Raw genomic sequence first — 17,322 nt, forward strand, 5'->3', positions numbered from 1 at the left:
GTCAAGGCAGAGATGGAGCGGGCATCTTTAATGGCAAAAGCTGCTGCTTTAAAGGAGAAGTTGGCCTTAGAACGGGAAGAAGTTGAGTGGCATGCAGAAAAAAGACGCAGAGAGGTTGAATTTGAGGCGAGAAAGGAAATGCATGCAATGCAAACCGCTCTTGCGGCGTCGAACGCAAAGTTGGAAGTTTTGCACAAATACGAATATGAACAAATGAACGTGGACATTACTGAAGTGAATGAACAGGTTGGTGACACAGAGGTGAAAACCATCTTTCAGCCACCACAGCACACCTCACCTGCATCCAAAATGATTCCCAGTTTTCAGCCAGCGACGCCACAAAGAATCCTACCTGCATCAAATGTGGACATGAACGATGGACCAGTGTTGGATAGTCTATGCAAAGCTATCTCTCAGCAAGCCAACGTCACAGAGTACCTCGTGAGGAATCTCTACTTCCTGATCTCTCTATCCCAACATTCAAAGGAGATCCACTGGAATATAAAACTTTCATCAGGTCTGTGGAACATGGAATTGAAAGCTGCACTGACGACGATCGTGATCGTCTACAGTTTTTGCTGCAGTACACAAATGGACAACCACATGATTTGATTAAGAGCTGCATTCACATGGAACCTTCAGCAGGTTATGCTAAGGCAAAACAAATGCTACAGGAGTTTTTTGGTGACGACTACAAGATAGCAGAAGCCTACATAAAGGAAGCCTTGGATTGGCAGACAATCAAGTCAGAAGACGGTGCTGCACTTCAGTCCTTCGCATTATTCCTCACAGGCTGCGCTAACGCCATGACGGATATTAGCTACATGGAAGACTTAGACAACACAGCTAACATAAAGGCGCTAGCTAACAAGCTTCCATACAAGCTCAAAGAAATCTGGAGAAAATCTGCTTGTGACCTACAAGAAAGAACAAAGAAAAGAGTCAAGTTTAAGGATTTTGTTAACTTCGTCAATCATCAAGTGAAGTATATTTTACACCCACTCTATGGAAACATCAACGGAACTGTCACAAGAGAGCCATTCAGACAAAAGGCAAAACCACAATACGTTGAGACGCTCAAGTCAAAGAAGGTCTTCACTACAGCAGTCTCACCTAGAACCGACCACATAATCAAAACAGGAAATGACAAACACGCAGCATTGAACACACAAACAGTGGACGCACACAGCAAGCCTTGTGTTTTTTGCAAAGGAGAGCAACACTGTCTCAGCGTTTGCAGGAAACTCAAGAGCAAGCTACACAAGGAAAAGATTGACTTTTTGAGAAGCAAAGGTCTGTGTTTCGCTTGTTTGAAACATGGTCACATGAGTAGCAGTTGCAAAGAGAAACTACAATGTCAAGAATGTTCTCGGCTACATCCTACACTGCTGCACATGAGCTTTAAAGTCTCACAAGATGAAACAACGAAGGAAAGTTGTGAGCAACAATCCATATCAAGTGCCTTAGTACAAATGATGAAAACTGTTGGTGTCACTGGGGCCGGTAAGGAAGATTGTGTGCTTTCAATTGTCCCAGTGCGTGTCAAGGCAAAAAAGGGAACCAAGGCAGTGACAACATACGCCTTTCTGGACCCAGGAAGCTCAGCTACCTTTGCTACAGAGTCACTAATAAACCAACTCACTGTGAACGGACACAACACAAGCATCATGTTGCGAACTATGGGCAACGAAGCTGTTGTCAACACTTGTGTTGTAAAAGGACTGGAAATCAGTAGCCTGGACGGCAACCAGTTTATTGATCTTTCAGAGGTGTATTCACAGAACACCATTCCAGTAACCAAGGATAATATTCCCTGCCAAGAGGATATTAAACGTTGGCCTCACCTAAAGGACGTGAAGCTTCCCACCATCCAAGCAGAGGTTGGATTACTTATCGGAGCAAACGTTCCCAAGGCTATGGAACCACTTCAAGTAATCAACAGTGTGAATGGTGGACCATACGCTGTGAAAACCTTACTAGGCTGGACAGTAAATGGACCACTCAGGGGTGGAAGCGAAGTTACAAGATCAGGCAAAGTGGTAGAAGTTACTGCAAATCGAATCTCAGTTGCAAAGCTAGAAGAGCTTTGGCAATTGCAGTTCAAGCAGGATTTTCCCGATGCTGGACAAGACGAGGATATTGAAATGTCCAAGGAAGATCATCAGTTCATGAGCATGGTGTCTCAATCTTCAAGGCTTGTGGATGGACATTATAGTGTATGCCTTCCAGTGAGGAACAAGTCACTGCGCATGCCAAACAACAGGTCAGTCGCAGAACAACGTGCACTGAATTTGAGAAGAAGATTCTCTAGAGATCTTAAGTTTTGCTCAGAGTATGTCACATTTATGGAGAATCTTTTCAAGAAAGGTTATGCTGTGAAGCTCAACAGTACGGAATGTGAGCCTACAGAAGGACGAACATGGTATTTGCCTCACCATGGAGTCAGACATCCAGTCAAACAAAAACTGCGCGTGGTCTTTGACTGCGGGGCAAGTTTTCAAGGAACATCGCTGAACCAGCAGCTACTACAGGGACCTGACTTAACAAGCTCGCTGGTGGGGGTCCTTATGAGGTTTCGACAAGAGACGGTGGCAGTTATGGCTGACGTGGAGGCCATGTTTCACCAGGTCAGAGTCAGCGATGAGGACACAGACCTCTTCAGATTCCTCTGGTGGCCTGATGGGAACCATGAGCATGAGCTTGTCGAACATAAAATGTTGGTCCACATTTTTGGTGCAACATCATCGCCAAGTGTGGCGACCTTTGCACTGCAGAAATGTGCAACAGACTTTGAGGATGAGTTTGGTCAAGAAATTGCCAAAATGGTCAAGAAAAACTTTTATGTAGACGATTGTCTTGCGTCTACTGTGGATGAAGACAAAGCGATCACCCTTTGTGCTGACTTGAGGAGCATGTTGGCAAGAGGTGGATTTCGACTAACAAAGTGGTCAAGCAATAGCCGGAAATTGCTCAACTCAATCCCTGAAGAGGAACGAGCGCAAGGTTTTCAAGATCTGGATTTGGACGAAGATAACTTGCCGATGGAGAGAGCATTAGGAATCCAGTGGTGTGCTGAATCGGATCAGTTCAAGTTCAAGATCAATCTCAAAGAGCGACCACACACCAGGAGAGGCCTGCTTTCCCTCGTCAGTTCAATCTTCGATCCCTTGGGCTTTCTCGCTCCAGTAGTATTGCCTGCCAAAAGAATTCTTCAAGACTTATGTCGGCGGAAGTACGGCTGGGATGAAGATCTGCCAGTTGATGTCATTAAGAGCTGGAAAAAGTGGGTCTCAGGTCTTCTACAGCTTGAGAATTTTGGAGTTGACAGATGCATCAAGACCAAGCAGTTTGGTGCACCAGCCTTCGCACAGTTGCATCACTTTGCTGACGCGAGTGAAGACGCTTATGGAACAACAAGCTACTTGCTGTTACGCAGTGAAACTGGCGAAGCACAATCCACACTGATGATGGCAAAGGCAAGGGTTGCACCCTTGAAATCTCCAACCATACCAAGAATGGAGCTGACTGCCGCTACAGTTGCAGTCAAGATGGACAAGCTCCTCAAGAAAGAGCTTGAATTGGAACTTCAGGAGTCGATCTTCTGGACAGATAGCACGGCTGTGCTTAAGTATTTGAACAGTGAAGGCACCAGATTCAAGACTTTCGTTGCTAATAGGACCTCAGCTATTCTAGAGCACTCTCAGACCTCTCAGTGGAGGTACGTCAATACCACTGTGAATCCTGCTGATCAAGTCTCAAGAGGACAAACTGTTGAGGCTTTCTTGAAATGTGAAAGTTGGCTCTCAGGACCAGAGTTCTTGCTCTGTACACAGGACCAGTGGCCTAAGAATCCAGATCCTGGAATGTTGGATGTTGATGACCCAGAGGTCAAAAGAGTGGTTCAAGTGCACTCCATTCAGGTGGAAGAAACCAAAGATTCAGTGAACCAGTTGATGACTCACTATTCATCTTGGACAAAGTTGAAGCGTGCTGTTGCCTGGTTTCTGAGATTTAAAGATTTGTTGAAGGAACTGAGAGCAAAGAGAAAGAAAACCAACACACAGGACAAAGAAAGCAGAATAGACCAGTACAAGAAAGATTTCAGAGGCACAGATTTGACTTGTGAAGATTTGAAGAAAGCAGAAACACAGATCGTCAAGTACTGTCAGAAACAAAGATTCACAGAGGACCTGGCAATGTTAATGGAGCATCAGAAGGTGAAGAAAAGTAGCTCACTCTATAAATTGAATCCAGTGTGTCTTGACGGAGTGATAAGAGTAGGAGGAAGGTTGAGCCGAGCCGCAATGCCGGATGACGCCAAACAGCCAGCCATCTTGCCAAAGGACTCACACATCACAGAGCTTGTACTGAGAAATATTCATGAGATTACAGCCCACGCTGGAAGGAACCACATGTTGGCCCAACTGCGTCAAAGATTTTGGGTCCCTGGAGCAAGCGGAGCCATCAGGAGGTTCTTATCCAGGTGTGTTGCCTGTAAAAGACTGCATGGAACTACTGGTAAGCAGCTCATGGCAGATCTGCCGGAATGCAGGGTCTTGCCTGACGATCCTCCATTCACAAGAGTCGGCGTTGACTATTTCGGCCCATTCCTGGTAAAAAGAGCAAGAGGACAAATCAAGAGGTATGGTGTCATTTTTACATGTCTAGCCGTACGAGCCGTACATTTGGAAGTTGCATCTTCTCTTGACACGGATGCATGCCTCAACGCAATCAGAAGATTTCTTGCCAGAAGAGGACAAGTCAAAGAGATGTATTCTGATAATGGAACTAATTTTCATTCAGCCGACAGCGAGTTAAAGAAATCAATGAAAGAATGGAACACCAGCAGGATCGCTAAACATTTGCAACAAAAGGGCATCCGTTGGCGCTTCAACCCCCCAGCAGGTTCTCAACACGGAGGAAGTTGGGAGCGACTAATCCGTTCGGTGAGAAAGGTTCTGAACTTCACAGTAAAGGAACAAGTTCTGGATGAAGAGGGTCTACATACCTTACTGTGTGAAGCAGAGGCTGTCATAAACAGCAGGCCCATTACAAAGGCATCATCAGACTTCAATGACTTAGAGGCTTTAACGCCCAACCACTTGCTGCTGCTCAAGGTTGAGCCTGAGTTACCACCAGGGGTATTTAATAAGGAAGACCAGTATGCTAACCGCAGATGGAGACAGGTCCAGTACCTTGCGGACATCTTCTGGAAGCGTTGGTGCAGGGAGTACCTCACGCAGCTACAAGAACGTCAAAGATGGTCTGCACCTGGAAGAAACTTCTGTGTCGGTGATGTGGTGCTGATTGTGGACGAGACGTCACCCAGAAATTCATGGCCACTAGGAAAAATCTTAGAGACTTTCCCTGACAGCAGAGGGTTTGTACGTCAGGTGAAGGTGAAGACAAAGACCAACGAGCTTTGTCGCCCAATAACAAAGCTATGTCTTCTTCAAGAAACAGAGGACAATTAAACTGAGCGAAGTGGAAGCCAAGACCTCATTTGCTATGGGGTGAAGAATGGAAGGACTTTTATAAATGATGGGGTTTAATTACCTAAGCATGTAGGCTCCTTTTTTGAGTTGACATTTTGAGTAATTGTTTCAAAGATATTGATAACAATTAGGGGCCGGTAATGTAGGAGCCTAAATGCAGTTTTATGTTGATGGAGTAATTTAAGTTTATAAAGAGGAATAAGGATAACAATATTTTCATCGTTCACAATTCATACATGTAATATGTAATAAGTATGCTTTGGTAATTTTAGTATTGAGAGCTAAAATAATCCTTTAACATGTATTCCTGGTATTTTTAGTGGCAGGATGTATTTTTGTTTGTGCAAACTGCACCTTTAATTTGGTACACTCTCGCGTGTTTTTTGGATGGATAGCATGAGTTTGGTGGGCAGTCAGGACAAGCGGGGAGTGGAGCAAGATAGTTTTTTGACCTCCTTCCAACTCTCTTTTTTACACTCTAGCTCTCTCAATTATCTCACTAGGATGCAATTTGTATTCGTTTTTGTGACAATTTGATTTTTGTAACTTTCATGCATTTTGAAAGTAAATGCTTCAAGTTTACCGACTGGTCTCTGTGGATTTTGTGGATGTGGACAGGAGGGATTTGGTCAAGAGCGTCAGACTTAAGCTTCACCAGTTACAGTTACGTTCAATGGTTTATTAAGCAATAATTTGTGCTTTCACTATTTTGTATATTTTATTATTCAACTATCAATGCACACTTAATTCTAACATCCATGGACAGTCATTCACCTTGCTACCACAGCAATATCCACCTGACTTACACTAATGGACAGTGTCCTACACTGTAGCATATTAACATAATTAAACAGCAAATAGTATATTATAGTTGTAGTTTTCGTTAAGGTTCTCTTTTGTCTTCTAGTTTCAGCTTTATAATTTATATTTGATATTTGAGTTAGTCTGTTTAGTTATTTTATATAATTCAGCCTTTTATTGTATTTGTTTCTTTTACCTACCTCATTGTTTTTGTATTTTGATTTATGTCAAGTGGCTGCAACACTTTAATTTCCCTTTGAGATTAATAAAGTTCTCTATCCATCAACCAGTGTCTCATATAACTGGCAGTTTCAAAAGTGGTATTTTTATTAAGACCACTCTGTAGTAGCAGCTATATCTACATACATTTTAAGCTAATCACCATACTTTGGTTTTGTAGAAATTGCATTTTTGCTGTACCCTGTGCTGGTTAAAAATTACAAAAGTAATAATTCAGAGTAATGTTTCTCTGTTACTGTATTTGTTTATTTTTCAAGTTTGTCTTTTGCATCCCTCGGGATCAACTCGTCTCCGTCCTCCTCACCCTCTGCCATCTTTCCATCAAGTAACGTAACTCACTCAAGCTAACCTGTCTGTGCAGCAGACACGTTGTAGGCAAGGATTAGTCCGTGGTGTCACCGTCATACGGAAGTGCTTCTGTCGGCTCCACATACACGGCCATGTGTGGCGGTGGCATCACCGACTTATCCTTTCATTTCAGACCGCAACAGAAAGCTCCGCTGAACTTCAGAAGTGTTCATAAAAATGTAGCTTGTGTAGACGCTACCGCGCTACTTGGTCAATAAAAGAGCAAAGCTACTGAAAAGCTATTTCTTTCAGAAAGTAGCGACGCTACCACCACGCTACTGAGAAATGTAGTTAAACTAGTAACGTCGCTACTGCCCAACACTGCATGAACGCTATGCATGAACGTTAGTTGGTGCTCCAGTATAATCGGTACCCCTAAAACTCATCCAGTGAGAAACGTTCCGCGGTGCAAAAATTAGTGCGATTAAAATGCGTTAATTTTTTTAACGCGTTATTTTTTGTGTAATTAATTAATCGTAATTAATGCGTTAAAGTCCCGGCCCTAATAGACATATACATATGTATGTATGTATGTATGTATGTATGTATGTATGTGTATATATATATATATATATATATATATATATATATATATATATATATATATATATATATATATATATATATATATATATATATATATATATATATATATATATATATATATATATATATATATACGTATATACAGACCCTTTCCAAAAAATTAGAATATCATTGAAAAGTTTTTTTATTTCCACAATTCCATTCAAAAAGTTAAACTTTCATAGATTATAGAGTCAGGGCCCACAATTTAAACAATTTCAAGTATTTATTTGTTTATTTTTACATAATTTGGGCTTCCAGCTCATAAAACCCACGAAAACAAGAATTCAAAAAATTAGAATACTGTGAAGAAATCAGCCAAAATTTTGTAGGGCATGAATGTTTTAAACTGAGTGTCACACACTAATCATCTACTAAACTCAAAGCAACTGCACAGGTTTCCCCAGGTGTCATTAAATTGCTTCACTTTGTTTCAATTGTCTCAGTTCGGTTCAATATGGGGAAGACTGCAGACTTGCCAACTGGCCAGAAGACCATCATTGATACCCTCCATAGGATGGGTAAGCCACAAAAGTTCATAGCTAAGGAGGCTGGCTGTTCACAGAGAGCTCTGTCCAAGCATATCAATGTAAAGTCTAGTGGAAGGGCAAAATGTGGCAGGAGAAGATGCACCAGCAGAAGAGATGACCGTGGGCTTCAGAGGATTATCAAACAGAGAAGATTCAAGAATCTGGCAGAGATCCAGAAAGTGTGGAATGAGGCGGGAGTCACAGCTTCAAAAACCACCACATTCAGATGCATCCGGGAGATGGGCTACAACTGTCGGGTTCCTCGGGTCAAGCCACTTCTGAGCCTGAGCCAACGTACGAAGCGTCTTAACTGGGCCAAAGAGAAGAAGGACTGGACTGTTAGCCAGTGGTCCAAGGTCCTCTTTTCCGATGAAAGTAAAGTGTGCCTTTCATTCAGGAATCAAGGTCCAAGGGTTTGGTGGAAGACGGGTGAGGATCAGAACCCAAGCTGCTCGAGGTCCAGTGTGAAATATCCACAGTCAGTCATGATTTAGGGTGCAATGTCCAGTGCAGGAGTTGGTAAACTCTCCATTCTTAAATCCAAGGTCACCACAACAGTCTACCAGAATCTTTTAGAGGACTTCATGATTCCTTCTGCTGAGGATCTGTATGGAGATGCAGATTTCATCTTCCAGCAGAACTGGCCCCTGCCCATACTACCAGAAGCACCAAAACCTGGTTTGTTGCCCATGCCATCACAGTGCTTGACTAGCCAGCCAACTCGCCGGACCTAAACCCCATTGAGAATCCATGGGGTATTATCTAGAGGAAAATGAGGGGCACCAGACCCAAAAACAAAGAAGAGCTGACAGCAAGCATCAAGGAAATCTGAGCTTCCATAACTCCCTGGCAATGCCACACGAGGCAGTTATTAAGGCAAAGGGATTCCCAACCAAGTATTGAAGATTGACATATTGTTTTGAAAGTACCATATTTTGATTGATTTGATGTGATCCTAATTTCTTTCTTTTTTTTCTGCAAAAACTGAAAAGTAAATGGTGATTTCTTCACAGTATTCTAATTTTTTGAATTCCTGTTTTCATGGGTTTTATGAGCTGGAAGCCCAAATTATGTACAAATAAACAAATAAATACTTTAATTGTTTAAATTGTGGGCCCTGAATCTATAATCTATAAAAGTTCAACTTTTTGAATGGAAAATTGACAATGTCAGTAGCGGGTGTTTCCACCATTTGCCGCACTGACAGCTCGACAGCAACGTCTCATGCTCCTCACTAGCCTCATGATGTTGTTCTGAGGCAATGCGTTCCACTCCTCCACAAGTGCTACACGCAGTTCTGCCAGGTCACGTGGGGCTGGGGTACAATCATCCAGTCTCTGCTTCAGCTGGTCCCAGACGTGCTCTAATGGGTTCAGGTCAGGGGACATTGCTGGCCATACCATATGAGGCACTCCGACTCCCTGAAGTCGAGCTGTGACAATTCTGGCACGATGTGGTGGAGCATTATCATCCATGAACAGAAAGTTGGGGGTGTGCTGGCGGAATTGGGGGATGATGATGGGTTCTATGATGTCTCTGAGGTAAGAACGTGCAGTGACTGAGCCATCTACAATAACCAAATCTGTTTTGCGCTGACTGGTGATGCCTGCCCAGACTGTTGCACCTCCTCCACCAAAGGGAACCCTGGGGACCATGTTGACCTCGGCGTATCGCTCACCCCGCCTTCTCTAGCAACGCTGACGACCATCATTTCTGTGCAAGGTGACCCGACACTCATCAGTGAACAGGACGGTAGACCACTGCTGCATTGTCCAGGTCACATGGTCTTGTGCCCACTGCAAACGTTCACGGCGGTGTCTTGGTGTCAGTGGAGTCACCTGCAACGGTCGTCTGGCATACAAGCCAAAGCGGTGGAGTCGGTTTCGAATGGTTTGTCTGGAAACCCTAGTACCCCTCACATCTCGTAACTGGGCCTGCAGCTGTGTGGCAGTTGCATAACGATGTCTGAGTGCATAGGTCCTTAGGTACTGGTCATCGTTGCGGTCTGTCACTCGTGGGGCTCCACTCCTGGGTCTGTCACGAACACTGCCAGTAGTTCTGTGTCTTGATGTAAGTCTGCTGATGACACTTTGAGACACACCAAGTTCACGAGCAACATCTGACTGCCTGCCACCGACCCGAAGGCGCGCTATGGCCAGGTGGCGCTGCTCGTCCGTTAAGTGACGTTGTGTGTTCATGGCTGTTTGAATGATGAACTTGGAATGACTTACTGACAATACCAGCTTTTTATATCCACAGAATGTTGAAATTGATGCCACATTGAAAAGGGTTGTCTTTTAGTTTTTTGGTATTGGCCCCAATATGTAAGGCACACAGTACACAGTGAGACCATTACGTGGAAAACACAAAATGAGGTGTGTCTATTACCCCAATACAATTGCCTCCCTATCCCAAAACTCTCTGAAGTGAAACAAACACCGTATGTATGAAATCCACTGAGTCTCTCACAATATCCCTAACTTATGTGAGTAGTGTATATATATTAGGGGTGGAACGGTTCACAAGATCCACGGTTTGGTTCATATCACGGTTTTGTGGTCACGGTTTTCGGTTCGGTATATGCTGATCGTTACGAAAATCAATTATGACAAAAATGAACTCGAGGCATGTTGCAATGGTCAAGTCACATCTGATATTTCCAATGAATTGAAGGACTTGAAGGTGACATCAACATGTCACTATTTTTGAGACTTAGATATTTGTGAAGTTTGAAGAAAAAGACTGAAATTAAACTAAATTCCCGTTAGCTAATTTTAACGAGCACCGCTTACATTTGTGTAGGATATCTGCAAGTAAATGGTGGCCATCTTGAATTGTGAGAACAAATACATTAATGTATCTAACAAGATCATCAACATCGTATTTTATACCATGCAAATAAGAAAATTGATCTGAATACTGTTGTCAGTGGCGGCCATTTTTAAAATGGCAATCACAGCCGCCATGTTGAAAATTCACGATGGCCTGATATCCAATTTTTTTGGCCTTAACTGTACCAAATTTCATGCTTTTATCACAAAGTGCATGATTTTTCAGCTAAGCTGCCCCACTTATAGTTATCATTATGGGTGTAACCTGTCACAGACACTCATACATTTACATTAAGTTTCCTGTAATATTGTATTGAATACAGCTGCACCTGACAAAAACAACAGTGTCATCTAGATTAGGTGTCCCATGAAATGAGTCACTGCTAGAGAAAAGTTCTGTGTGCCTGTTCAGAGGCAGCAGCTTGTGATATTAATCCATCACACTTTAATGTTTTGTCGCCACCCAGAGGAACTCTGCTGGCTCTGCACCCTTTGAAATAAAAACACTTCAAACAAATCTAACAGCAGCTCAGTGAAGTATCACATTTTTAACATGGAGCTTTCACACTAGTTCCTTCACAAACTGCTTGCTGTGGTTTACTTTAGGTGTCCTGCAGAAGTCCTGTAGCAGATGATTCAGACATCACACTGACTTATGTTGTGAATCCACCAAATGTTGTGTTCAGTCAAAGAGTAATAAAGTCTGACTGGACTCACCTGATGCTGCAGCCGCCATGACGTCACTCTGCTGGAAACGTCAGAGACTGGTTCAGCTGGAGAGCAGCTGCTGCAGTAACAACCTGCAGGAGGAATGATCAGAACATAAACCATCTCACACACCAGCCTGTTTACAGAGCTCACCTTCACAACTCCACTGGGGATTCAACCCAACAACCCATCAGCTGGATACAGCTGACAATGTGAAGGCCTGTGCTGAAAATTACCTTATACTCAAAATTATTATTATAATTTAACTTTTACATCTATAGAATCATGTAACCTATGTTATTTGTTCCTGAGTCTACAGTCTGTAGATTTTAAGGCTTTCTGATGAAATTATTTTTTAATATAGTTGAGCTACTTCAGTTTCTTTCCTGGATAAGAACTCCCACATCCACATGAATTGTACACAGGTGTGAGGAAGTGAGGAAATAAAATGTTCACAGTTTACAAAATCCTGTTGAATGTTAAAATATTAAAGTCTTGTTTGTTTGGCATGTTTTAAACAAAGGTGGCGTCTTCTCATCAGCAAAGCTCAACAGCTCTTCATGCACCACTTGTTACATTCTGTGATGTAACTGTATGTAAGGAGCTCAGCTGTACAGTATCAGGGCTGCATGTCACCCAGCGACACACTCAACACAAGAGTTACAGGAACAGCAACTGCATTTAAAACCTGAGCCAACAAACTACTGAGCTGTACTGAAAAGTGACATGTCCAGAGTTTCTGCTCTCACACTGTCAGTGACAACAATACAACACAGTGAGAAAAACATTACCATGAAAACTACATTCCAGTGTATATTATATTGCCATGTCAGTCATAATTTTGAGAGAAGTGAGAATTTATCAGATTATAAAAAAAGTCAAAGTTATGTGATGGAAGGTCAAAATTGAAATTATGACGTCAAATCATAATTATGAGATAAAACTTCAAATTGAGACACAAAGAGATAAATTGTCAGCACTAAACTCATAATTTTGACGTTTTAACTCATAACCATATCTTACCATGAGAACAGATTTCATCATGTTTTGTCTTTAGCTGGTGGAAATGAGTTTCCACAGGAAGGATCATATAAAGTCCTGCATGACAGAGAGGCGGTCTGTTCTGGGTCAGTGTGCAGATACAGGAACACTGATTCTGATCCTGATGTTTAATAACAACATTCTCTAATTCCTCCTTAATGCTGCTCCTTCTAGCAGACCTGCACGACCTCAGTGTTCATACAAGTCTGACTGCAGGACTGCAGGACAGAAGCTGCAGCTCACAGCCAGCTGACACAAACTACAGAGATGTGCGCGTCACGTGCTCCGACACACACGCGCGCGGTCTTATCAGGTGCAGTCTGGCACTTCAATAAATAACACTACACGCTGTCTGTATATGTATATATGTATGTAGACCTAGATGTATAGTGAGATCAATACACAGCACACAAACTGAGCCTGTAAAGACAAACCATCCGTCTAACGGTGATAACTTCCTGACCTACAAAATGGCTGCGACCGCTTAAATTGATATTAAAGCTCCTGTTTGTAAGATGGTAAAACTGACGCTTTGGGTTTCCCAACTCGTCAGATACTGACGCTTTAGGATTGTAGGTCGGGTCGGCCACCATCTGAAAGCGTCAGCATCTGACGAGTTGGGAAACCCAAAGCGTCAGTTTTACCATCTTACAAACAGGAGCTTTAAAGTGATATAAACATTTTGTGCATGCAGACAAAACTTCAGAAATTCAGATTCAGATTCACAGCCTGATTCACCTGAACTCCAGTAGAAGTGTCAGGACTCGAGAACAATTCCAAACATATTGATCATATTTCCTGCCGAGCCTGTTGGATTAACTTTGAGCGTCTCAGCCATTAGAAGCGACCTGCACAGTTAGTGAAGTAACTCTGATCAGAGTGATTATCGTCTCTCATCAGCTGCTGACTCTGATGAATCATCCGGTCTATTGATCTACAGCACTGATGGATTTTATACTGTATTTATTGTTGGTATTTACCTTTAGTTCAGTTGTAATTCGTCGTGATGTCCCGTAGCCTGTCCACCGCCCTTAACGACAGAAAGTGAAAGTGTTTGATTCACTGTCATCACTTCCTCTCAGTAAACAGACACATGAACGGTCTGAATTCTACTTTATCACTTTGTTTAACATCATTATTATATGAACAAGGCTAATCTGGTTACTACACATTACAGCTACTTCATCCTGTTGGTGACAAAGTGTTTGCAGTAACATTGATCTTCTCTCAGTTTGTTCTGATCAGGGTCCGTTTCTTTGGGTCGGGCGCCATCTTGTGGAACCCCTGCAGACTTGCGGGTCGCTGTGTGAGAGGATGATGCATCAGAGCCAAAGAAGCTCATTTTAAATTAATTAATTTTATCAGCAGTCTGACAGAAAAATCACTGATAGTGGTCATTGTAAAGTCGGTCCACCCCTTCTTTAAAGGTCTCGAGGTTTCTACACATTTTCATTAATAAATGAAAGCATGTTTTAAATGTCTCCAGGCTTTTCCAGCACTTAACAGCTGTGACAAATGACAAACACAGACAAAATAATTATTTGACTTCCTTAATGTGTCTCCTGAAAACAAAAGACGACAACGACAACGGTCAAAAACTGTGTGCTTCCCCCAGTCAACAGCACACCTGCTGAGTAATTACTTGCTGGTAGATTTATCCATTTCCTATACCCCATAGTGCAGAGTGCCACCTACTGTGGCATCCAGGTATTACACAGAAAATACATAAATGAACCAAAAAATGGCTCTAACAGTCACCTCTGACAGCGGTTTGATTAAATGATGTCAAGTGTCTGTAACTCCAAACTCAAAGTACTTTTACCTCCAAACTGTACTCAGCTGAGGTACTTCAGTACACATGTGAATGACAGTAAATAGTTTTAGGCTGACAGCTCAGTCTCTCTCTGTGTTCTGTCTGATGAGCCAGTAAATGACTGTGGACTGCCATCTAGTGGCCAGTCTCGGTGAGGGTGGCAAGGTACAAAAGGGAGGAGACTGTGAGCCCTGTAAGCTCACCTGTGTGGATCCTCACCTGAGCGCAGAGCCGTTTCTTGCTATATGCAGACTGTGCCGGTGCATAGGGCCCCCGCACCACTAGGGGGCCCCCTCAAGTTGCAAGTCCAGTCTCAATACCCGAAGAGTGACCTGACGGAAAAGGTGTGAAAAGTACCTGGCACCTGGCCCGCTGAGTGGTCAGATCTGCTCTCTACCGATTGGTCCGATCTGGTGTCTATTGATCTGGTTAGGGTAGGGTTAGGGTCGCCGGTACCAGACATTTACGTCATAGCGTCAAAACGAACGCATTCATCTGGTTCAAAAAAAAAGAAGAAACTAGATGAAGATAAACAGTCACAGGATAAAGGTAAGGTGGGTCGAGGGGCTAACGTTAGCTTAAATGCTGAATGTTTAGCTAGTGTTTGCTTTAGGAAAGTGCTAATTACAGCAGGTCCAGTTGGCATCACATTTGTGAGGAGGGTGTGTTGTTGTTGTTGTTGTTGTTGTTGTTGTTGTTAGGCAGAAGTCTGTCATGTCTGCTGGATCCTCGTCTGGTTGAGCTGCTGCTCCGTCATAAACCTCCTCTGATGTTCAATATCTGCCACGTAACATTGCTTTAGAATTATTTTTTATTATTAATTTATTATTTTTTGTGTTCTCAGTTTATAAGTCTTTAATGTGAAGTGTGTTAAACACACATATACGTATCAGGCCTACTGTGGATTATTATGGACTGTGGCAGTGGATTATTGCTCTGAATGGATTAATGTTAACTCCACTGAGTTAGTTGCATCTTTCTTTACCACATTATTAGAATATTTATTGTGACAATATAATTTGGACAAATTTGCCTACATTCCTACAGTTCGGTTATGTTTTTGACGTATTCCTTTGTTTTATTTAAAAGAATCATAATCACACAAATTGAAGTAAACTTAAAGTAAACTATGACCGTTAGTTCTGCCCACAGAATATAGATTAAGACCAAATCATCAGTGAGACACAAGTAGTCTACTTTGTAACACCTGTGAAATATACACCAAAATATTCCTTCAGTATCACAAAGTGCTCATATAGGGGCCTCAAAACAGACAGAAGCGGCCCTGCCTGTGTGCATCTCCATCACCGTCTCCTTTGTCTCCGCTGGGTTGGCGCTGCGTCTGTGCTGCAGAGTCTCTCCTTGTTTGGATCATTTGTGGTTCTCGGAGTAAGTTTGCTTCTGAACCATGTAATGTAAATCATGTACCATCTTGATTATGTTGCTGCGGTCTGTTTAAGTTTGTTTTATTGTTATTAGGAGGAGATGGTTCTCCGGTCGGCACCTTCAACATAATAAACAATGAGCTCCCTTGGTAAAGTGGAACTCCAATTTAGTGTTTTCCTTGGGGTGTCTGGATGTATTTTATCTTTAGGGATGCTGCCAACAGTATGTTGATGTGGTTGATCGAGTTTAACAATGATTGTAAACATTTTCTAATAAATGCATCTTTTATATTTCTGTTGAACGGGGTGATTGCATTGAGCGTTTGGAAATTGTAAATGGAATGCTTCATGTATTTAATCTAATCTCTTTCTTTTTTTTCTGTATTTCCTTTCCATAGTTTTCACGGTGCTACAGCAGATAATAAAAGTTAAGCACCTGTTTGAATCTCTCCGCCTCATTCGTTGTCAAGGGTCCGCTACAACATATATTCAGTTTAACTTGTGTTGTCACATTAACTGCAGTCCACTGTTAAACACACGTTCCTCTGAGCAGAAACTCTGTCCTGCTGTGTTTCACATCAGCTCTGCTGTAAGATATTAGCTCCATTAGCTGCTAACTGGAGGCTAACAGTGAAATGCTCAAACTGTCGAATCCTGTGTTGTGGACACAGAAGCAGAACAAAACCTCCAGGCTGCAACAGTAGAACAGTGACATTATTGTGCATATTTAGAAGAAAAGAAGAAGGAGCCTGAAAGTTATTGAGAGACAGACGACTTCAGTCTGTTCTGTTTGTTTCTTTATTGTCGCTGCTCTCAGGTGATAGAGAGTGTTAGAGGTGATAACAAGCAGACAAAGGTTTTTTCATCTGCACTCAAACGTGCTATGATATTTTACAGTTATTGTTATACAATGATTTACAATCATGCACTAAGTATAACAAATGACAACAATTCTCTGTACCATCGTGCTTTTTGAAGCTGTTAGCTATGCATGCTCGGGCTGCACACGCTGGTCCTCATCTGAATTTATTGAGCTTAAAAACAGAGATGGCAAATCTCCACACGTCCTCTCCTCCAGCAGAAGGACAGATACTTGCGTAAACATTTCTCTGGTGAAATTAGAAATACTGATCCAACTTATTACTCCTGAAAAAGTAACAAATTACAGGCTCTGAAATGTTCTCACAAGTGTAAAAGTAAAATGTGCCTTCAATGTCAAATTTCTATTGAATTAAGCTTTCACACAGTTTATTTGTCATACAACATGTGCTGTATTCTCCATGTTACAAACATAACTATCAAATGCTGCATCAGCAAGATTTCCTGAATGTCACTGGCAAAGTTGAAAAACATTAAAGCCTGCAGGGTCTTCTGGCTTCATCCTAACAAAGTGTTGCTGCTGGCAGAAGTTCAGCATTCAAAAACATAATACAACGTTGAGTTTTTTGCTTTGTTTGAACACAAATCTCTGATCATTAAGTCCACTTGAAAGTACGTAGACAGTAATCATTAGAAGGAAATATTTTATATGACAAGACAACATGG

At 42.1% G+C, this 17,322-nt stretch overlaps 2 protein-coding genes across 3 annotated transcripts in view; one reads left to right on the forward strand and one right to left on the reverse strand.

Moving 5' to 3' along the window:
• LOC115581332 (uncharacterized) overlaps positions 1-13,837 on the reverse strand; it is a 29,642-nt gene extending 15,805 nt beyond the window's left edge. The window contains exons 1-2 of the mRNA XM_030416339.1: positions 13,560-13,837; positions 11,548-11,630 (exon numbers count right to left, since the gene is read on the reverse strand). Of these exons, the coding sequence (XP_030272199.1) occupies positions 11,548-11,566 (19 nt within the window). The 5' untranslated portion in view covers positions 11,567-11,630; positions 13,560-13,837. The remainder of the gene's footprint in view (positions 1-11,547; positions 11,631-13,559) is intronic.
• The window catches only part of LOC115581335 (GTPase IMAP family member 8-like), a 451,552-nt gene that overhangs the window by 141,971 nt on the left and 292,259 nt on the right, over positions 1-17,322 (forward strand). The window lies entirely within an intron of this gene.

Source organism: Sparus aurata, chromosome 5, assembly GCF_900880675.1.
Source record: "Sparus aurata chromosome 5, fSpaAur1.1, whole genome shotgun sequence".
NCBI lineage: Eukaryota > Metazoa > Chordata > Actinopteri > Spariformes > Sparidae > Sparus > Sparus aurata.